At 36.5% G+C, this 23,345-nt stretch overlaps 1 protein-coding gene across 1 annotated transcript in view; it reads left to right on the top strand.

Moving 5' to 3' along the window:
- Positions 1 to 23,345, top strand: part of FMN2 (formin 2) — a gene marked incomplete at its 3' end in the record, with an annotated part of 169,831 nt that overhangs the window by 59,737 nt on the left and 86,749 nt on the right. Inside the window, exons 8-10 of the mRNA XM_009329214.1 lie at positions 9 to 433; positions 1,505 to 1,649; positions 13,643 to 13,730. Of these exons, the coding sequence (XP_009327489.1) occupies positions 9 to 433; positions 1,505 to 1,649; positions 13,643 to 13,730 (658 nt within the window). The remainder of the gene's footprint in view (positions 1 to 8; positions 434 to 1,504; positions 1,650 to 13,642; positions 13,731 to 23,345) is intronic.

The raw sequence follows: 23,345 nt of genomic DNA, 5'->3' as shown, positions 1-23,345 counted from the left end.
GTGTCCCCCCTCCACCTCCTCCACCGCCTCTGCCTGGTGCAGGTGTCCCCCCTCCACCGCCTCTGCCTGGTGCAGGTGTCCCCCCTCCACCTCCTCCACCGCCTCTGCCTGGTGCAGGTGTCCCCCCTCCACCTCCTCCACCGCCTCTGCCTGGTGCAGGTGTCCCCCCTCCACCCCCTCCTTTGCCTGGGTTGGGGATGCCACCTCCAGCCCCACCACCTTTGCCTGGAGAAGCGCCACCCCTTCCAGCACCAGCCCAGGGCAGCACCTACCCAGCAGTCCCACAGGGCTGTGGGTTTCTTCCTCCTCCGTTACCATCTGGTTTATTTGCAATGGGGATGAATCAGGAGAAAGGGAGCAGGAAACATGTGATAGAGCCTTCTCGGCCAATGAAACCTCTTTACTGGACAAGAATTCAGCTCCACAGTAAAAGGTAAGTTGTAGAGTTGTGAAGAGAGTGGTGTTTTCACTTTATGGCTGTCCTGATGGTGTCATATGTTATGATCAAAGTCTATTTACGGCTAGGCAGGTCTTTGAGAGAACCTCAGCGCAAACAGGATTTTATCTGTAGTTGGATACGTAAATGGGGTGCCCGTTTTATTTAAAGCACACAAACTCTGACTAATGTTTGCACATGAAAACTCTTTGAGGGTAGTGTTTTCAGCTGTTCTTTGGGGTTACATACCACGCGTTGATCAGAGTTCTGGGGGTGACTGTGTGCCACTAGGCATTCCGTGAGATGGTTTTTAAAATGTCCTATTTGTGCTTCCCCTCAACTTTCAAGCTAGAGTTGGTGTCTCTCTGGAGCAGCTTGCAAGTTTTGGTAGTGTCTTCCCTGTAGATGAATGTATGGTGAACACATTTTACCCTCCTCTTTCCTTCCTCCAGTGACTTAGAAATCCCTTTTTTTTTTTTTTTTTTTCACCTTGTATGCTCAGCAGGCAGATTCAAACTGCAATTTATTTGCATGGCAGCATAAAGCTATTCTGGTAGCCCTTACTTTGATATGACTTTGATATACTTGTTTTTGGTTGTTGATGCTTTTTGTTTGTTTGTAAAATATCATTCTTGGTCATGAAAAGAAGTTTCCTTATTAATCTTTTCTTTATGTCTCTGAGTACTGATTGTAAAACCCTTCTGCTGTAATTTAATGATGAATTTCTTCTTTCTTTTCAAGTTCTTGCCACTGTCACACAGGTGGTCTGCAGATAACTGTCTATTTCTACTTCTCTTGTGTCCATGTTTGTATGTTCTATAGCCTATATACAGCCTATTTATATTCCTCTGTATGTAAAGTGGGTGAATATAAATGAGCCTTTTGTGTGTGAACAAAGAAGCAAACAAAGATGTATGGGGGATAATCAGCAGTATATCTTATTAAAATGCTGCTAGTAGAAGTTAGGCAACAACTTTTAAATTGCTACTATTTTACTTTCCTCATTCTTCCATTTATGACCTTATTTAGTTTGACGTTGCCCTACATAGGTCTTTTGCTTAACTTTAGAGATTCTAGTGCTTCACTTGTGTGGGAAAAAATTGAAGAGCCTTCCATAGATTATCATGAGTTTGAAGAACTGTTTTCTAAAACAGCTGTTAAAGAGAGGAAGAAACCCATTTCGGACACCATTACAAAAACAAAGACTAAACAAGTGAGTACTCATTTAATTTCAGATCTTTTCTAGGCTGATTTTTACAAAAAGACAGATTTTTGCATGCAGCTGAGATGAATTTTGCCTGGTGTGAAATAGTTACCATATATATATACACACACTATGTAGAAATATAAGAAAAGGAGATAATGTAGGATGGGTTTCAAAGCTATATGTGTTAAAGACTGAAGATTTTTTTTTATAAATTACTTTTCAAGTATGTGTTTTCATAAAATCTTTGCTTCATCCACTTAAAAATTAACAAAATTAAAACTAAAATAATTAGGTGCATTTATGATGCTTTGAAATTGACTGCGCATGTGCAATGGGTGGTATATAAATTATTCTAATTTTATAAATTGAATAGTGAGTTGCATATGAATTACCATGACTTCAGAGAAAAATTATGTTTAAGAATCTAAGTCCTAATGTTACAGCAATCATAACAGTTCTAAGTTTGTGTTGTGTTTATATATATGTAGTGAATATGAAGTTTATGCATACAATAAATGACAAGCACAGTTGGGAAGATCCAACATTAATCAAACTGGTTTCTTGAAATGGTGTACATCAAAATAAAGACAGGAAGCATATTTTAAATGTAGAAGTTTAAACCCTGGGGTAAGAGAATTGAATCTGAATATTTACGTGACTAGAGAGCTGTAATCTTCTTGTTATCTGTGTGAAAGTCAAATTATGGTGGTATGGTAATTAATTTGCAGTTAAACTTTCAGGCTGTAGAGGAGAATGTTCTTCTGTAGAATCCTAAACAGCAATTAAAGTTCTTGTTTTATCTCGTCTTCACATTCCTGTACTCAATTCAAGACTAGGCTGTTCTTTTAACATGCAGGTTAACGCTATACAAGATTTTTTTCCACATTGGATGTACAGTGAGACTCTTCAGAATCTCCATGCAGTAGATCTTATGTTTGAATATGACCTCCTCACCTACTAGTTCTGGAGATCTTGCCCCCACCGACCCACTTTGTTCAGCAGTATAAACATGCAGGCGCTCTTTACCGTGCTGGCAACCTGCTGCAGGCAACAGAACTGGTAACGAAGTTAGGATGATTATCCCAAGGTGTTGGATAAAACCTTTATCTGGACGGATGGGAAGGACAGTTCAGCCACACTTGTGTGGCTGTTCGTCACGTACCTGTGTGCTGCACTAGGCTGTACTAACTGGGATGTGAGGAAAGGTAACGGTGCTGCTGCTACCTTGCTGTCCTGCAACAAATCTCCACAGTGCAGGACCTTTGCTTTTCTTCCCTCCTTCTAGAAAAAGCCTGTTTTAATGGTTATTCTTAACTAAATTAGTATGATAGCGCTTTAAGTAAAAAAAGGAGTGCAAAGCTATACCTGATGCTTTGCCTGTAAACTGTTGGTCCATTCACATTTCATGAGGTTTGGTGATGCAAATCTCTAAGCAGAGTAGAAATTATGACTGTTTAATTCTGTAATGTAAACAGTGGTTAAAGACACAGTGATTGTAAATAAACATTAGATGTGGATTTTAATACTAAGGGTATTTATTTTTCTTGCAATGCCAAAAATTTAGATACGTTGTCAATAAATAAATAAAATGTAGATAAAACTAAATGAAAATGACAGATTGTTCTTAACTTCTTTGAACAGAACAAGTTGTTTATGACAGAAATTTCCACGCAGAAGTTTAAGGCAATCTAAGTAGTTGCCTTCATCTAGAACGAACATTCCTGTGGGCCACCTAAATTGACAGAAGAGAATCCCCTGTGTGTTTCTCTTCCTCTGGTGATCAAACAAATGTACTGCTCTCCAAAAGAGAGAAATTGCCTAACGGAGAAGTCTGATTTGTTGAACTGTAGTATCTGGGGGGAAAAGACCAACCAAACAGATAATCGCAGGCTTTCATTAGAGCTACACTTAGGGCTATCGTTTACTGCAGACGTCAAAGTTAAATGTTCATGTGTGCAAATCTAGTTTGGGCTTTTCGTAGTATAGACATGAGACAACTGAGGTAGAACAGATTCACAGATATATTCTACGTACGCCTTTTCAGCAGTTTGGAATGCAGGCCTTCATTTTTGAAATTCTCTTCATTTATACCACAGTAAACACTTGGATAATGAAGTCCATCCATGTTTAGCAGAAGAAACAGTTATTTGGGGAAAGCACGGCTGTAATTCCACAAGTATGTTTTTATAGGAAGTACCAAGTGCTGTTTAAGTGGTTACTGACTTACATGGCTTCTATGATAGTTACGGGTGTTGTAAAGATCTTAGAAATGGTGTTTCTGTAGTGATTTTTACAGGGACATGTTATGCAAAGCAGATGTGTTCTGTCACCTGTTGAGCTACAGAGGAGCATTGTACAGAACAGATCCAGGACCCACAAAGCTCACTCTGCGGCTTTCCAGAAACGCTCTAGTATGGCAATTGGTTTTCCTCCTTGCATTGATGAGCAGGTGTGCTGAGCGGATGTATTGCTTAGATGGTTTGGATGTAAAATACTAGCTCCACTGGAAATAGTAGTCAGGAAAAAATGCCCAGATAACTTTCAAATGCATAAAATATTTGGTACTCTACGTAAACATCTGATTTTAATAAAACAATGTTTTTATTGTAAGCTGAAATAAAAAAGTATTTACAGAGGAGGCCACATGGTGTGGGGGGTGGAAATTCTAGCTAATCTGAAGAAAGGTTTAATAGTTTGGGGATGTTTTAGTGGGTGAAAGATTAATTATTTTGGAGTACGCTGCTGTTCTACACACAGAGCTATTTATGCTATGTGCCATAGAGTATATGCATATGTTTGTGTGTGTTTATAGATATGCATGATATAATTATTTCTAAATGGTGACCCCTTTTTAAGTGGTAAAATTATCCATATTGTTGTGGGTTGTTTTGGGTTTTTTGAGTTAACAATTGAGTTAATTTCACCCTACCCAAGTATTGGTCCCAATCGTTTTTTCCTTGGTATGATCATCTGCAAATAACTTAATAAAATATAAATCAATAATGCTTTAAAAAAAATCAATATTACATCTAGCACTGAATAAAGGCCACATTAAAATCCATTCCAGAACTTCAAAGAAAGAGGAAAAAATTAAGTGTTAATATTTATTTGTAAATGCAGCTGATTTTATTCTTACTGTCTCTCATTTGGTGCTACAGCAAAAGCTGTGATTTATTTTGCTCTGTTAATACGTACATGTCAAATTCTCAGCTGCTGTAAATGTGTGCAGGCTCACTCAATGAGAATGCCTACTAAATCTTCAAAGAAAGTCCTTTATGGGCTATATTATAGGTGGGGCTGCCATTGCTACCTATTAAAGGGGTCTGGCTTTCATTATAAGTCCCTGTTGTTATAACTTTGCCAAAATTTAGCTCTTTAGGCTGCAAGTTTTGTTGGGTTGGGTTTTTCTATCCCCCCACATTGGGTGTCTCCTTCATTTTGCCAATGTTAAGAAAGAAAACAAAGTCTGGTTTTGCTCATGTCCACATAGTTTCATAGACTTGAAATATGGAAATATTTTATCAGATACGTGTCTTGTTAGTTGTGTAAAGCATTTCTTAAATTTTGCCACTCTACAGGCTATATCTCAGTTCCTGTTGCTCAGGAGAGACTTCAGGTATAATTCTGAAGATTTTTTTCCTAACCTTGTACTGGCAGGTTGGAAAACAGGGGCCAAGAGGAGAGAGGCAAAGGAAGATTAAGATGAGTAACTGGAGAGGGAGTGAAGAACTGAGGAGATCTGACAGGTGGAAATATAGAGCATAATAGGTCTGATTCTGTGTCACCTCTTATTCTGTCTAAAGTAATTTCTCTCTGAAACTTGTTGTGAGCCTGGGGTATTCTTCACCTGGATGTTCCTTTCAGCAAATAGCGTATCTCATCAAACCTATGGTGTTTGACCTAAGCAAAGGGTGAAAACTCACTCTTGGAGTGTCTTGTTCAGCCGTGCCATGTAGTTATAATATTAGTTTTGGTTACATGGCTGGATAGTATTTTTCATAGGACCCTTTCCATAGCTAGGGTGGACTGTGTGGAATGAGCACAGTTTGTAATTATTACTTAGGAAATGAAGCTGTTACCTGAGTAAAAAATTCTTTTATCGGTTGTTGCAGCACTTAAAAACCACGTACTTAGTGAAGCAGGAAGAAAAAGGATAGTCTCATGATTAAGGCCACACACTCAAGAACGATGGTAAATGAAATATTAAAAATGTACTTGCATAGAGAACACTGGCCAGTGTGCACTGAATGGATTTAGTGGAAAAATGGTACATAATCAGAAAATCTTGATATCACTGTCAGCATAATAAGTATACAGAAGGTGCTGAGCTGACTTGCATAGATTGCTTTCCTAGCTTTTGAACAGTCATCTTAGAAGCCTTACTGATAATTCTTTAACTGTATTTTTGGAAAGTAATATACCTGTAAATGCAATGAACATTTCAAGAGCAGACCATGTGTTTATAATCTATCACGTAAATGAAATAAAAATGTTAAAGATATTCTCATATGGAAAGTCCACTATTAATCTATTGACATTAAGATTTAATCTCCCCCTTCCACCCCAGAAAATAAATAATAGGTTACTAAAGTTTCATTCTGTTTCAAAAGCCTAAGATGCAAACAAGATGTATCAATAAAACTGTTTAGTTAATGATTTCAGCACTTTTGAATTTTTAAGTTGAACATCAAGAAGCTGTGGTAATAGAATACCCCTAGAAATAAAATGCCACATAAAATAAGTATAAATTGGTAAATAAGGTAAATGTCATATTGACTTAACAGATAAAAATTTATTCATTAACAAGGAACAACGTAAAGGGAAAAATAATTTTCTGAAGAAGAGGGTTTGTTCCCTCTGCAAACAGTGGAGGCACTGTCTTAAGGGGCTTTCTGTATCCACACTTATTGATCTATTACCTGTCAGTGGCGCAACCATTTGCTGTAATTTTATGTACTCTCCAGAGATACAGTCGGAGTTCTGCTGCCCCTACAGAGAGAAATTTTAGAGGACTGGACTGATGCATTGTTTTTATTTATATAAGTAAATAATAATGTCATGAAGTTATTTATGAAATTTAATAATATCTCACTTATTTGGCTTGCAAGAATAATTTCTTTTATGAGATACTGTATGAATGTGATCTCTGTTTTTACCTCTCATTCTCTTCTTTATATGGCTTATTGCATGTTTTGTTATTATATCATTTGTTTTATAACTGTATCTACAAAGTTCTCTTTGTTGCAAACACAGTTTTACCTAACTGCATCTATATATCAAATATTTCTACCTGTTCAGGCTTCCCAGGTTGATGTCCTCTATTAACCGCATGCATTTCATTCTTGTTTCCTTCCTGCTTTCTTCTCTTTGGGCCATACATTCGGAAGTTTAAAACAAACATATGAGCTTGGCATCTGACAATCTTGCAAACTTGTCTTGTCACCTAAGAGCTCTGTGGGTTTCTTTATTTTGTTCATGTATCCTCACTAGCACTGAAAGGTTCTGCTGATGTAACAGCCTGTTTTAGATGCTGCTGCTGCTGCTTATGGATTCTGTATGGGCGAGAAAGGTTATGTTCATTTCTTAACCAGAGGAGCCATGTAGAGTGTCTGACAATGGCCTCATTGTGTTTCTCTATGCTCTGGAAGGGGAATGTCTTAATGAAAGTTTGTTTAAAAAAAGATAAAAATAGGCTTTGGGTTGGAGTGAGTGAGCTGCAGCTCTTCTGTGAGACTGAAAGCTGCATATCTAAAAAGCATAACCCGGATCTTGAATTCCAGCAGAAAGATAGCTGCCACCCTGGGCTGTGTACTATTCTTGTTGTACCTGACACTGTCAAGCAGAGGCATCTTAGTTACAGCCATCTTTCTAGGAACGTTGGTGATCTCGCATTTCCATAGCCAGTAGTTCTACACCTTTCAAACACTTTCTTCTCCATCTCTCCATGGTGCTTCTGACTCTCTCAGTGCAAGGGCTCAGTGCAGTGGACACTGTAGCATTGGATGACATCAAGGGAAGAAGAAAGGAAGGAAACATGGATATAGCAATACTCATTTCTTCTCCCACCTCTCTGTCCACATTGATTTTGCTAAGGAGGCAAGAAGCAACACTTTTTAGTACAGTATTTTTAAAATTTGATCAAGAAAACTCAAATTGCTTCAGAATTAGATGTGCATACGGATTGAATGTGTTTCACGTAGAAATTAGAGTTTAGTACAGTGGTCATGACGATTTAGTAAAAAAATCACTGTCTAACTTAAGTGTGAAGGTACTTGTCTGTATTACTATCAGACCCTAACTGACTTACAAGTTAAACAGATTTTTACTGTCAGCATGAAAATCAAGGGTTTAAGATTAAGTTATTTTTTATTTGTAGAGAAGTATTGATTTTGTGGATTTTTCCTTATGGCTGTATTTTGTTACCTAGTGCTGACTTCAGTACAAACAGCAAAACCAAAAAAGTTGTTATATTCATTTGGAGTAGGTAGAGTGAATAATGTCGTACTTTTGACTGTAACCGTATGTCCCCCTTTAAAAGTGGGAACACTAAAGCTTTTACAGCATGGGGGTTTTGTTTGTTGTTGATACTTCCTACTAGATATCATAGTGGGCTCTCACCTTTCTTTGAGAGTTTTCTGGTTTTGGGTTGTGGTTTTTTTTTTTTTTCAATTCTTTACCCTTTCCTAACACCACCACCACCCCGCCTTCTTCCATGTCTGTCTCCCTGATTTGATGTGCTAACTTTTTATAAAATAATTAAGACTCTTAATTTCAAATTTATTTGGGTATGCAATATGTTTTGCAAGAGTTTGCAAAAGATCTGTGTAATTGCATGCCTAATTTGAGTACACAGTGTCAAGATTGTTCATAAAGTTGGGCTGATAACCTGCAAAAACAACCTGCTGAGTGTATTGCAGATCATGTATGAAAATTCTGGCTTTTATACAGGATTTCTAGGGAAATTTTAGCTTTTTGGGTCTTTTTTTTAAAGAGTTTATATTGTAGCATCTGAACATGCATTTGCATTACTAACACATAGAAACATTTTGACAGTTACAAACATAAGATCTAAAAATATAGAAACTAAACGTTAGGTACCCTGGTCCTTTAGCTGATGAAAGAATGAGTAATTATAATTGTGGTACATAACAATGAGCTAAACTCTCAAAGAGGAGCTTTAGGCATGGAAAAATAAAATCCTTGTGACCTGTTTTTAAACTAACGGATTTGAAATTTGCTATTTATCTCAATCTCCTGCTCCAATCCTTAAAGTTAGAATGTTGTTGTTATTTTTTTTATTAAGGGACATTTTACTACTGTTCAGCCTCCTGTTGAGGAACACAATGCTTATCTAACTTACTACTGTATATCTGAATCTAAGCAATCTAAGTATTGTTTTCATCTAATGTCATAAGTGAGGAATATTAACTGGGATAGCAATCTCTTAGTAAAAGATTACTTCTACAGTAATAGTTTTATGGTATTCATTTCAAACAATACTATTTTATTGATAAAACATCATAAAAGGGTATAAACTGTTTCTCATCTTTATTTATGAAAGTACAGTAGGGTAATAGATAAAATGAATGAAAAGTAAATATTATGTCTAATCTTTACCCTCAAGCATGAAGTTACAGCATCCACAAGTGGCAAACATGGCTGCTTGGCTGCACTAATTTGCATAACATGATGACAGCTTGCATCTAGAAGTACATGACAAAGAGAATTTTGAAACCTTAGGTATCTCCTTACAGATTATGAGACTCTTCGGTGGGGAAAGTAACCAGTTAGTTTGCAGAGGAGATTCCAGGTTTGATTAGGGTAGGAGACAGAGATGTGCTCAAAATTACACTTTATAATTGATGTTCTGTGGTAAAAGTTGAGTTCAGTTAAATCATTATGTGCCATCAGCACAGATATGCAGTTAGACAGCCAGGACTGGGTGTTGGTTTTAGGGGTTTGGTTTTCTTTTTTGATCTCCTATTGTACCTATTGTACCAAAATGGCCTCCCTACTTGAAGTAGTCCCTGTTTCCACTCTCACAATTGCCATTACTAGCCAGAAGTCACTTCTGGATTTACCTTTTAAAAAAAACCAACAAAAAAAACCCAAACAAACAAAAAACCACACACCCATAAAAACCCCCACTCATGAGAGCATAATATTATTCTGTTATATCTGTAAGAAGACAAGGATATGCATGTGAAAGATATGATGGGTCCAGTTCTGTGATCGCCAATTTTACATTTGGAATACACTTGAATCTGCAGAAAAGATCTATTGTCACAACGCCTAGTGAGGGTGACTGCATTACTGCCCTGATCCTGTCTCTTAACACCTTGTTTGGAACTTTGGGGTTTCTGCATCCTCTCTCCAACAGTTACAAGCTATAAACCATGGTACAGTGGAGTTTCCCGCATGTGACTTTTTGTAATGTACAGTAGTTTTTCTTAACCAGTGAGAGCCTTGGGATAACTTTGCCTAATGCTGTCGGTCACAATCAGAACCAGAGAGCAAGAATCATTGCAAAATTCCATGCATTAACTAAATATTATTCTGGGGAAAGGGAATCTTCGTATTTTTGCTTGGAGGTTCTCATCAAACATGTGTCTTGCATTACCTTTCACTAAATATCTCTTTGACTGTTTTTGCTTGTGTTAAACAATCAGGAACAAATTTGGCATGTAGTTTGTTTACTACTTAACAATGAGGACTACTCAACAATTAGAAAGTTTGTCCTAGACTTCAGGCTGCAGATAATATCTCTAGCTTCCTTTTTATTTATTTTTTTTTTTTAATTTGTTCAAAGCAGAGTTCCAGAATCCAGACTAAAAAGGAGCTGTGTATTGTGTCTGAGGCTTTAGATCTTGTAGAGATTGGATTTATCAAACTTTTGTTGTTCCGCCTTTAAATGGCGTCACTCGTCTGTAGCCTGTAGGCCCAGACTATGCAGCTGATTTATTTGATTGCTTTATTTTTTAAATGTGGGAATTGCTTTAGGCATTTATGCTAATATTCATATTTTCTGAATTAGTGTTGTATTGTTACAGCCATTCTATTGGAGGAAACTATAGTATTCATGCAATTGAAATGGGAATGAAATGCATAATAGAGATTAGTATAAAAGTTGACATAAACCTTACATTTTAAATAAAGCCAGACAAAACTGGTAGCTGCTACATAAAAACGTTTTATCTTGCTGTTCTGCACCCATTCATCTGACAGTCATGCTCTTCGGTACTCTTTCGATGTCGTTGTGGTTCGGAATTTTGGCAGCAAAGACAACCTGTTCTTCATGGGGACAGTGCTTTCCCACCCCCACCCCTCCTCCTATCACTGGTAAAATGTGGCACTCAGTAAAAAATTGTTCTCCTGTCCATCAGCTCACTTTCAGAAAAAGCAGCTTCTTTTTCCTGCTAACTTTTAGGCCAGGTTCCTTCTAGAGCACAGACTTGAAGGGATTTACTAGGCCACTAAATCTGGTCCTATAGCATTGAAGGGAATCATGTCCCCTAACAAATCATGTTCTAGCCTGCATTATAAAAAGAGTTAATTTATTTGGTTCATTTTTCTCTAGTGTTGGTCCCCTTGATGTATTTGTAGACCTGATCTCGGTAGCCCTCTGAGCTTTAGATTGCTGATGGGTGGTAGAAACACCGATTTCACAATTTGAAGCAAATATAGTAGTATATGGGTGCTGACGCCATTAGAAGTGGGAGAGTCCCAAGAACAGGCTCCAGCTCATCCTCGTTCTTTGGCCCTCCAAGAAAGAACAGTGTAGTTCTGCTTCCTTGGGAAAGGTCAAGTTGTGGACCCTTCCTTGATCCTAACTACATTCACACCTGAATGCAGTTGTAACATTGTTTTGGGGAAGACCACTTAACAAAGCTATTTTACTCTCTGTTTTCTTCTCTTGTTCTGTTTTACTCCTGGCCAATACAGTAGCCTGCATCAGTTCCATTTCTACTTCATTTTTGCAGAGTATGAGTGACAAGAAATGTACACACTTGCTTCAGATGAGCTCTTGCCACTTTGTGTGACTATTGTTATACTCAAGATCTATTTTACTTTGTAAACCTTTTGTAGCTGCAAAGAAGTAAATAGACAATAGCTTCGTTTTACAACAAGAAAATCTCATATTATTTGTCCCATCTTTATCTCAGTTCCAGGCTTAAATGAGATTTATGTCCCATTTAAAAAACATTTAGACCGATTATAGCCTATTAGAAGGATAGTGCGGGATATCCTAATTATATTTTTCTGAATTACATTAGTTTTCCCTTTGAATTCAGAAAATCTGACTATCATGTCCTATTTCAGTCCATTTGACTTCAGTCTTAAATTCCTAATAATATATTACATAGATTAGACAATTGTATAGGAATTTCTTGCTAATTTCTGACAGATGACGTCAATAGCCATGCCTTGAATTTAGGTCTTTAACCTTGTGAACGATAGTTATGACGTACTTGGTTTCTAATAAAATTTTCAGTTCATGAGCAGAATGTTGTATTTTCACTTCTCTGTAACTAGTTAGGAATCTATGAGGAAAGGAGGATGAAATACCTTCAAAATCGATGGTTATGAAGGTTTAAGGTGTGGGGGGAAATAATTAATAAAACAATTGGCCAGCCAATGACATCCTCAGAAAACCTATACGGCAAGCACTGTGAGTTTCCCATTTCCTTTCCTAAGCAGTCCCAGTGGTAGACTTCTGGGTCAGGCTTTTACTTCTTCTCTTCAGCTACTGCTCAAACATCAACGAACAAACCTGTGTCTGAAAACTTAAGTGAATCAAATTTGATGACAGGGCAAACATCTTGTGGGTACTTTTATGTTTTTTTAAGACATGAATTGGATCATGACATTCTTTGCTCTGGCTAAATTAATTCTACTTTTTCTAATCTCATTTCTATTAATTAATTTCTAAATAATTTTGCCAGTGGGGCTGTAGATGATACAGCACCTTTGTGCTAAGATAGGAACAGTGTAAAAAAAAAAAAAAAAAAAAAAGTATATGCTTCCTGACTGCAGTGTAAAAAGAACTTGAACTTACAGTTCTAATTATCTGGCTTTTCTTCTTTCCTCCAAGTGGTTCACAAAGGTTTTCTTCAGTGTGTTTAGTACAGTGTAAAACTCAGCAACCTGAGCAGGTTAAATATTAACCTCTTCCATCTATGTAATGGTTGTAGCCCTGCGTTGAAAAGTATTTCATCTAGAATCATGTCGTTTTACAGAGAAGGGTCCTTTCCTGGCACTGCTTCCTTCTCATACCAATGATACAAAATTTACAATAAGCTGAATTCAAACAGCTTAGAGCCCTGTGGAAGACAGTCTGTGAATTACTTGTTGCTTTTATGCTTGCAAAGCAAATATGTACAAAAGTGTATTTTAGTGGCTAATTTTTACCCCCTAAAGCAAGACGTTCTGATGGTTTGATTTTTATGTTTTTGTTTATTTTAAAAACAAAAAAAGCTTTGAGACCTTTTATATTCCCTAAAAGTGATCAAAGAAAATCCCAATACGTACGCGGTTATTTTGCTTTTTAAATAAAATTCATATTGGCGCCTACTACGTCAAACACTCAAATAAAATACAAATTCTCACAGTTTTAGCTTACATCAAAGATGGAAATCATTGTGTGGTTTTGGAAACCAAAGCAATTCCAAGATAGACACAGTTGGAATTTTTTTTATATGACAGCCTGTTTCATACACTTAGTAACATCAGTGTGAAGTTGAAAGTGTGCATCCTAATGAAGGAGGAAGTCTAGGGGAACTTTTATAGTGACTCTTTTAGGATTAGGATTCAACTAGGTGACATAGTTACACTTGTGATGGATTTATGCAGCAGAAACAAACTTTAAAAATAGTAATTACTCATTTTTAGATGTGTATATAGACTACAAGGTACTATTTCTTGAATTTGTCGTTAGTAATGTGAAATATCTGGTACATTTTACTGGATATTAATACTAATAGTTGGGTTTCTTTTGGCAGGTTGTCAAGTTGTTAAGTAACAAAAGATCTCAAGCTGTTGGAATATTAATGTCTAGCCTTCACTTAGACATGAGGGACATTCAGCATGGTAAGTGAAATAAATATTGTTGATTCTAGCTCAGATCACGTCATTAATAATCTGGAAATGCTAATTACTTCTATCTTCTGATATGTGAAATAAATTAATAAGAGGCTTTTTTTATACTCTGTTTTTCTGAAAATAGCCTGTTCTGGCATTTATTTTTCTCCTTTCTAGTAACATGTTTCCTTGTCCTGTATAGAAAATAAAATTATTTATTTGCAGAATTACCATCTGTATTTTTTGGTGTCAGTTATCTAAGTGGTATAAAAGATAGACACTTTGATTTTGGTCTTTCTGAGGAAGAAAGTGTGATGTGTTGTTTATTTTAATTCAGATAGCCTCAGGACATCCAAAAAAGTGAATAATAACATTTTGTTGATTTGCTATATAAAATAGTTCTTATATTTTGGTTAGCACAAACTGTGGAGTTCTTTCATCTTCAACAGCATTCTTTGCAAAGGGAGACCTTTTGGGGGAGTGTAATCCTTTTCACATTTATGCTAAGAGACAGTAGTGCAAAAAGGTGAAAAGTGGAATTGCATTTATATTCAGAGCATCCCTTATGTTTCCCAAAGGCTTTGGATAGATTTGAAGCAGATTGAATTATCCTGTGAAGTGCCAGCCTATCTATTAAATAAATGTGGTTTCAAGTATAACACAGACTTCATAAATCACAAAAACATCTTGTGAACTTTCTAGGCTACATATTTACAGCCGTGCATTCAGTTTACTATGATTTGCTTATTTTGTGAAATTATTCATAAATAGAACAAATTTCAGAGCACTCTGTCAGCTAGTGAATAACTCTTAATCACAGTTTTACATTTTTATTAAACTGTTTTGATGGTTACTAGACTTCCTCAAGCTGAAGCACTTAAGATGGTAGTCATAGAGCAAGGCGCCAGTACTGGCGCCAAGAAGTACTTGGTATTTCCAAAGCTGGCAGATGTAGTTCAGTTAAGTCATAGAGCAAAATCTGAAAACAATGATATGGTCCTTTCCTTCAGTCAAATATTCAACTTGGTTTCAGTTAATAATGAGAACCTTATGAACAAAGGAGTCCGCCTAACATCTGTGTCTGTGGTAAAGCCAACACAAGTTCATTGAAAATTTGCTTGCTTAACATGCAACACTAACAATAACATGGCATGAATGTCAGTAGTTGAAGGGGTCAAACAATATTATGCTTAACCTTTATCCTATTACAATATTAAGCACACATGATCATCTAAGAGCTGTGTGCAGATTTTGTATATTCCTCTTTCAATAGCTGTTTTCTAAAACCAAAAGTCTTTGCAAAGGGGAATTTAGTAGTGCTCTTATTCCCTTGCTGTGCAGAAGTGATTGAACAAACATGAGAGAACTTTTGTCTGATGGAGGAATTTGTGGAAATGATTGGAAAATCCTGATGTCAAAAATGTTTTTTTTTTAAGAACGTAAAATGGGCATGGAGGAAAAGCGGTGAGGAGCAGCAAAGAAATTTGCATGGTGGGGGACAAGGAAAATAGAGGGGAGATCTCACCAAGAAGTATTTCTGGCATCAGTCACTCCGTGCAGAGTTCTCTGAGTGATCTAACCGTAGAGCCCATGGAGAAATTATAAAATCACAAGCCCAAGTATTTAGCTTCACTTTAATGTATTCACTATTTTTACTTGCTTGGTAAAAAGTGAGGGGTTTACATACTTTTGAGTTTTATAGCTTACTGGTTTATCTGCTGCAATTTGAATATACAAACGAGAAGGTACTATCAAAAATTAAAATAATGTTCAAGAGCGCATGCATTAGCAAAATAGGCAGTTGATATATTTGCATCTTTATACATTAAGATTTAAGATCTATGACAGCAACTACAGCAGAAAATGTGATCAGTGTTCTTTGTTCCCTGGCCCGGGGTTTTAGTGGTGGTCTTGAGTTTTTGCCATGTTTAATGTACAGTGACATGTACATTTACCCATATCTCAGTACAACACAAGCAATGGTTTTTTTTCATAAATTTGAAAGGCAGTCAAATGAAACTTTCTTTTTTCCCCCCACTCTGGCAATTTGTGGTACTAGGCAACTCTCTTTATAGGTTCTCTTGTAAATATTCCTTATATTACATACAAAGCATATCTGTGGGATGCCGTGTTCATGCAAATTGCAGAAGAATTGTAATTTTTTTTTATTATTATTTCTTTTTTTTACTGGCCATAGAAAAGCACCCAGAAAGAGAGAGAAACTTTCAATGCAGCGTACTATTCAGTCCATTTCCTGGTTTGCATGCTATTGTGTTTTATTTTTCTAATGGTTTAGACAAATTTCAAAGTGTTACAGGAACAGAAGGGAAAACAGTTGTGCTGGGTATTAATTCACCTAATAATTTTAGGATTTCAAGTTTTAATTCATATTGTGTTTAACTGAAGAGCTTAAAATAACTTGAAACCTAGGCAAATGTTGTATTTAATGTCTTGTAATTTTTTTTTTGGTTGGTTGGCGTTTTTTGGTGTATTTTTGTTTGCTTTTAAAGATACAAAACAATGGTGAAATATTGTCTGCAAGAAACAATCCCTGATGAAAGATTGTTTTGGAAACTTGAAAATTTAAATCATTTATGATATTTTGATATTTTGTTAACTGATCTTGAACACAGCTACTTTTTCATGCATGTGTGATCAGATGGCATTTAGTGGAGGATCTCAGAATATTGTAATATATGCTAAATAGCTTGCTTTTATGATGATTATATCCTTGTTAAGCATCTGCTTGCAGAATTGCATTTGTCTGCTTCCGACTTTGAAATAGGTTTAGTAAGACAAATTCCCAAACCCTGGCTGCTTTTAAAATATCTTTACAGTGTGGAAGGAGTAGTTGTAATAATCAGAGCACATTTGTACTGAACTCTAGTATGTCTTTCTAGTAGTGCTTTAAAGTAGGGTAGGTTGATTTTTCTTGTTGTTATGGGGTTTTTTTTAGTAGATTCTAATTGCTAACAGAACTCCCAGCTATTTTACGCAGTCTAGGCTAGAACTGTAAGAAATGTTGGTCTCTTTAGCCGCAGTGCCATTTCTCTCTGTTATTAGTACAAAAATGAGTCCTCTTCTCATGGTTTCTCTGGTTTCACACAAGGTTTTACTGACGCCTATTTTTTACAATCATCTATCAACTATGCAAAACACTTTATCCAGGCATTTTTCTTGCTTTTTTATTTTTGCTATACCACAAACATCCTTTATCCAGTATTATGTTCCCACTGGAAATATAGCTGTATTTGGCTGCATGATACAGCCAGAGCTTGAGAAATGCCAAACAAGCACTTCTTACATATTTTTGCCCTTACAGCTCAGATTTTCTTCCTAGAGAAAAGACTTTGGTTTTAACATTAGTCTTTTTTTTTTTTTCCTTAACATTTCAGAGGTGCAACATTTGCTTAAATTAGAGATCCAACAAGATTCCAGTTAACTGCATACAGTAATCTATGATGAACACCCTATACATTAATATATAATTGCATGTTAAGCCTGTGTCTGCATTTAGGGACCATGGCTCTTAAATAAGACCTCTCTGTTTAATAAAGTTGTCTGTCATCACGTGAAATGTAACAACTGTTTGAAATTGTAGCTATGTTGCGGAGACTATGGTTGTCAGTGCCTTCCCCAATCCCCTTGCTTATAAAGATACAATGTATCCTCTTCCGTGTTTAAGCTTTTATGGCTGTTAACAAGTGCAGTAAGAATAGCAAAAAACTCTTCTCTGGGTGTGGAAAAATAGAAGGAAGAAAATTAAACTGAAGATGTCAGCCAGAAGAAGAGCAAACTTTATATTTCATGCAGATAAATATTACATTTACTACACAGTCAGATTTATATCTGGTATTTATTTCCTAAATGGAAATTAATCTTTTGTTCAACAAAATCACCTTGGTCTGAGCGTGCCTTGTAAATGTTGAAAGTAGAAGCTGGCAAAAATGGCGTATGCAATTCTCTGTTTTTTGAAGTTGCCTGTAATCTCATCCAATTCAGTAAGTTTCTCTTAACAGGGTTTATCATTTCAGGTACTGTGTTACCTCTGGCATTGCTGCAATAGTCTACCTATATTTCTGTAAAGTTTTGCATAGCACTTTGTGGTTGCCCTGGCTCTGTTGGAAGTAGTTTGGAGGTTTCTACCTCTGCATTTTGGACCACCTTTCTCATATCCTCATTTAATAAGTCATTTTTCCCCCCTCTCTGAGACACTGGTAATCTACAGAATTTGATGGAGCTACCTGTCCCGCTCTGATAATTGAAAAAAACATACATATGGAAGACCAAGGCTCTTTTTATTACAGCTCTCAACTCATTGTTGGTCAGTGATACTGGGAAAGGAGGTTATATAAAAGAATGTAATAGGAAATAGAGTTATGGAAAGGGCAGGCAGATTCACCTAACAGCTGGTAAAGCCCAACCTTTTAATCTGGGTTTGAGATTATTTTACTGAAAGTTGTATTTGCGGCAGAGCTTGCTGTGCTAACAGAGGTACAACTTTGAACAACAGACCTATCTTCTGCCCTGAATTCAAGACAGATGTGCAGGAAGTGAATGTACTTTAAATGTTAGCGGGCAAAATAAATGTTTATTCTTTAGTATTTGGCTATTAGTGACAAAGGAACATGAGAAAATCTTAGTTTTGTTTTCTTACTTGACCGCTCACACTGACACTTAGAAATGATGAGCTAGGAGAGACTTTGTCAAAGGTTAACTGAATGATTTCACTGGAGGAGGAGGATAAAATGTCTCTTATGCTGCATTATTTAAATGTTCTGTGCAGGAATTCTTCATGCATCGAAGTATCACGTAGTCTCGGTGGTCATAGGTCCAAGAGATGTTCTAAATGGAAAGCAATCAGGAAAGAATGACTCAACATCTGGAAAATAAGACTCATGATTAGTTTATCTTATGGAAGGTCCAGAGGTGATCTGAGCATTATTTAGCTTAATAACAATGTATGTGTATAAGAATAATAATTTGAAACTCGTAATACTGAAATATTTGTCAAGAACGACTATCTTCCCAAAAGACATTTTACTGTTTAAACAAATTATGAGGACAACACAATACATGATTGGATCAAGTTCTTTGGACGTTGTTATACTGAAAGGTAAACCAACTGCCCAAAATTGTTATTTCTGTCCATTTAAGTTATGAAAAAAATCCTGGATGTAAGAAGATATATAGAACACTTTTTCTGTCAGGTGGCAAGTCTGTATTTCTTTATTAAAGGAATGATCCATGAAATGATTGTAGTCAGTGCAGATTAATTCTAAAGTTTGAAACTTGACCCGTTAGTTCTGGCTTATTAATTGAGGATTTAAATTCTTTGAACATTTTTTTCTTAATCAAATATTGTGCATTCAGACACCTAAAAACTTAAAAGATTATGGGTTCAGCTTCCCCTCTAATAGCCTTTCCAACATGTGCTTAGATTCTTCTGAGACACCACCAAGGAAAGATTGGTTGGTTCGGCATTTTTCTGTCCTGTGAACTAGCACTTCCTTGAAACTTCACACCATAATCCTCAGTCTTATTCCTCTATTTCTTCTTAGCTTTATGCTACTATATTCATTACATTATGCCTGCTGTTAGATTGCAAGCTTACACATTTTATTTGCTTATAATTACTTTACAAGCTCCTATTGTGAAATTATTGGTAAGGAAAACAATGGAATATGCAAAATGAATTTTATAAAAGACAGACTAGAGTTAAATTAGAGTGCCACACATATGTATTGCTGCAAATGTTTCTATTGCTTCGATGCTGTTAGTATGCCCACAGCATTCTGTACTGAGCAGCGGAAAGCGACGCTGGAGCCCTTGTCTGGCCACTCCTGCCAGAGGCAGCTAGTGAGGAAGGACAACGAAGGTCCTTGGAGACAGGTGGGGTTTCTAACGGATGTGGGTGAAGGCCCTGAAAGCCAGTCCTGAGTATTGAAAGCATGCCTCAACTCTTCTTTCTATCCTCTGAGATTTTCTGAAGCTTAGTTCACAGTGACCAGAGGCCAATAAAGCAATAGCAATAGCAGCAGCAGTTAAGGAAAAAATACAATGGTATCATTGTATTTTTACCTAAAATACCTTGGTTATCATTTTCTTTAAGTATGCATGCAACACATCAAGATAATGAAGGACAGAAATATTCATATAACCAAGAAAGGAACTGAATGTTTTATGTGATACACCCTTTTGGAATTTACAATTAAGAATAAAATTACAGAATTAAACCAGTTTTCTGTAATGCAAAATACATTTTAAAGAAGTTAGGTTTTTTAAATGAAGAAAATCATATTGAGTTTTTTCACAATATTTGAATCAGCAGAGACTAATTACTGCCACATTGGATAGTTTGGATAATTAAAGATTTTTGTTGTTGTTAAGAACATACGAATGTAATTGAATAGAGAAGTTTTGTAAGAAACTGTAACTGCATTGTTTGTCTGTTGTTTCAGTTGAAACAGTTTATTTTTTTTTCTTGGAAGTCTGATTAACTTTGAAACTTTGAGAGAAAAGTTTCAGGAAAGTTCTGTTCTCCCAAAAGGAAAAAAAGCAATGCTGTTATTTCTCATTTGTGTACCATGTAGTCACTCATAAAAGGGATGATTACAAAATTCTAAGCATAAAAGCAACAAAATGTATGCTATTAGCATTAGTACCATGCAAAAGCTTGGGGGGGGGAGAAAAAGAGCACCTGGTCTCCTTTCCATAGCAGAAATATTTTCCAGGGTTATACTTTTATACATTGCTGAAGTACGCAGACATTTTAGCATTATGAAAATTAAGAAAGGCTTATTAATTGACTATGACCTTCCAATAACAGTCACACATTTTTTCATTAAGTCAAAAGATTTAGAAGAAAAGGATGTTTGCCACAACAATCTGTTCATGATTTGTTCACATGTTTGTTAGATTTGCATACATTTGTACGTACAAAAAATTTGTGTAAAAGAATTAATGCCACTTACATCTATATAGCTGTTAAAATCTAATTTAAATACAAGAAAGTTAAAATAAGGATTTAGTAAAACTTGTGAGGTAAATCCCTTTTTTTCTTTTTCTTTTTTTTACATTCAGTGTACTTATTTTTACTGTATTTTGCTTATCATTCCTCTTTTAAGGAAGCAATTAAAACTATATGGTATAGTTGATCAAACGGAGATCTGTCTAGCTTAGTACCTGACCTCCTGTGTGGATAACCGGGGAGGGGCGGGGAGGAAAAGTGAGTGGCACTGACCGCTCATTATGTAATTTTTATAGATCTCTATTTTATCTTTTTGCAGTAGTCGTCTTTCTCCAAATTGAAAAGTTTGTTTGGAATGACTTTCATACACGTCATCTATTCTTTTGATTTTTTTTTTTCCTTGTCACCAATCTACAATCCATAGTTCCCTTTCTTCTCTTTGCAAATGAGGTGACTAGCTCTGTATGCTATTTTCAAGATTTATGTGTGCCATATGCCTATGTCATGATATCGCATCATCTTCTATTTCAGGCTCCATTTTTTCTGTATTGTTACTGACATTCTGTTTGCCCTTTAGCTGTTGCTAATTATTGAGCTTATGTTTTCAGAGAACTATGAAAAAAATCTGAGTGTCTTTTTTGGGGCAGTAGTTGGCTAATTTTGTGTCCAAAAGGTGTTTTTACAGTTTTGGTTCTTTTTTTTCCATCTACTTTGCATGTATTAACACTGAATATTTGAGAGATCCTTTTGTACATGTTTGTGGTCAGCTTTAAAGTGGCTAGCTTTTATTCTCTGCCAACATTACCACCTCACGCTCTTTAAACAGCACAGGAACCTGCAAAGATCCTAGTAAGGCTCCACTGCTACAGCTCCGTACTTTGAAAACCGACCATTCATTTTTGTAATTGATTTCCTAAGTTTTTGAGCAGCTTTTTATTTTTAATCAGAGTAGAGCTTTCCTCTTATCCCACGACAGCATAATTTTTTTCTGAAGCCTTAGGTAAGGACTGTGAGGAGCCTTTTGCAAACCCAGTATCAGTCTGATCACTCTTACCTGTGCCTTTGTTGACTCCATTAAAGCAGTACGATTTAATTTGTTGCTCATGAGTGTCTACTTGTCTACTACAAAATGACATGCTAATTTCTCATTACATTGGTTTCCCTGTATGTTCTTTAAAAAAGCTGTTCTTCCATATAATACATAGACATTTTCCAGGCACAGAAGTCAGATCGACTGGTTTGTAGTTTCCAGCATCATCTCTGGAGTCCTCTTAAAATTTGTATTTGTATGTTCTGAAACCTGTTCAATTTGAGACGGTGCCCAAAACGTATCACTCGAGAAGTATAGAACTTGTCTGAGAACCTCTTTGACCTTTTCTGTGGTTGTGAATCCTAACACAAATACTTTGTTTAACCTTTTCTGAGTCTCTCTTTTGTGCTCTTTTTACAGCCAGATTATCTGCACGCCCAACTGTTTCCTGTCAGGCTTCATACGTATGACGTGTTTGAAAGCAGTTTTATTACTAGCTTTATGCATTTGGCAAGTTGAGTTTAGACCTTTTTGTTCTTGTCCAATTCACATTGAACTTACGAGACTTTTTGCTTTTCTGTTTTCCTTGGCTGTTTTCCACTTTCTGAAGAGTATCTTTTATTTACAGGTGTCCCTCGTGCTCTCATGTTTAATCATATATGTGGTTTTGAGGAGTAGGAATGCTGGGGATGTGAAAAGACTAGGGAAAAAAAAGGGTGCTTTTGAATTTTTCAGTTGGTGATTCCCCCCCCCCCCCCCGAACCTCTAATGTAGTGTCTGTAAGCTTCCTTCTGACCTCCAAGCTTTTTTACCCTTTTAACTGGCTTCTCATTTCAATGTAATTCCTCCTTGTAAAGTCTATTTTTATGGTGGTGTTTTTAAAAATCTTTTCCCCCTGTCCTATAAAGAAATTTCATTTAAGGTTGTTATGGTGTCTCCAACGGCTTGGTACACTGTTCAGAAGTAAATCAAGTGTTGTTTCTCCTCTTTTGGTATTTCTGCCTAGTTGTTTTGAGGAATAATTGTAATATCCTAAAATTTGGACTCCGCATGATGCCTCAAAAATATGCTTAACAGATTAAACCTTCTGCTATTATGTTTTCTATGTTGCCTATTATCTTACAGCTTTTACCATTTAGAAGTCATTATTAACATGCCTGTTGAGTGATCTGTACTAGGGTACTAACTGTGTTTTTTCTATTTAGGCATGAACTCTCTCAGTAGGGAATGTGGGAGATCTGTAACAATCGATTGCTTTGTCCTAACTGGCTCATGCTTCCCTTCGTTATTGGCTGCCACTCTTCTGCAGTAACCAATTATGGCACCATGCACAAGCTTGTATTATTATTAGTGTCACACTGATTATCTTCCTTCTGTTACATTTGAAACGGCCGCTACATCCATCAGTAAATACAAATTTGCCCATTGCAAACGTTGGATGCCTGGAAGCTCCGTGGAAACACATCATACACACAGCCTGGACTTTACCTGTTGAGCTCTGCTTATCTGGGTCGTTTTTCTGACTCATCTCACCTGGTTTATACCTGGACTGCCCTCCTCCCCGCCACGCCACCTTCCTCTCCGTCCCCGCCAGGTGAGGGGCCGCGCCAGCCTCTGCCGCACG

The sequence above is a fragment of the Pygoscelis adeliae genome, unplaced genomic scaffold (genome assembly GCF_000699105.1).
Source record: "Pygoscelis adeliae isolate BGI_AS28 unplaced genomic scaffold, ASM69910v1 Scaffold77, whole genome shotgun sequence".
Lineage (NCBI taxonomy): Eukaryota > Metazoa > Chordata > Aves > Sphenisciformes > Spheniscidae > Pygoscelis > Pygoscelis adeliae.
This window is presented reverse-complemented; position numbering and strand designations above follow the sequence as displayed.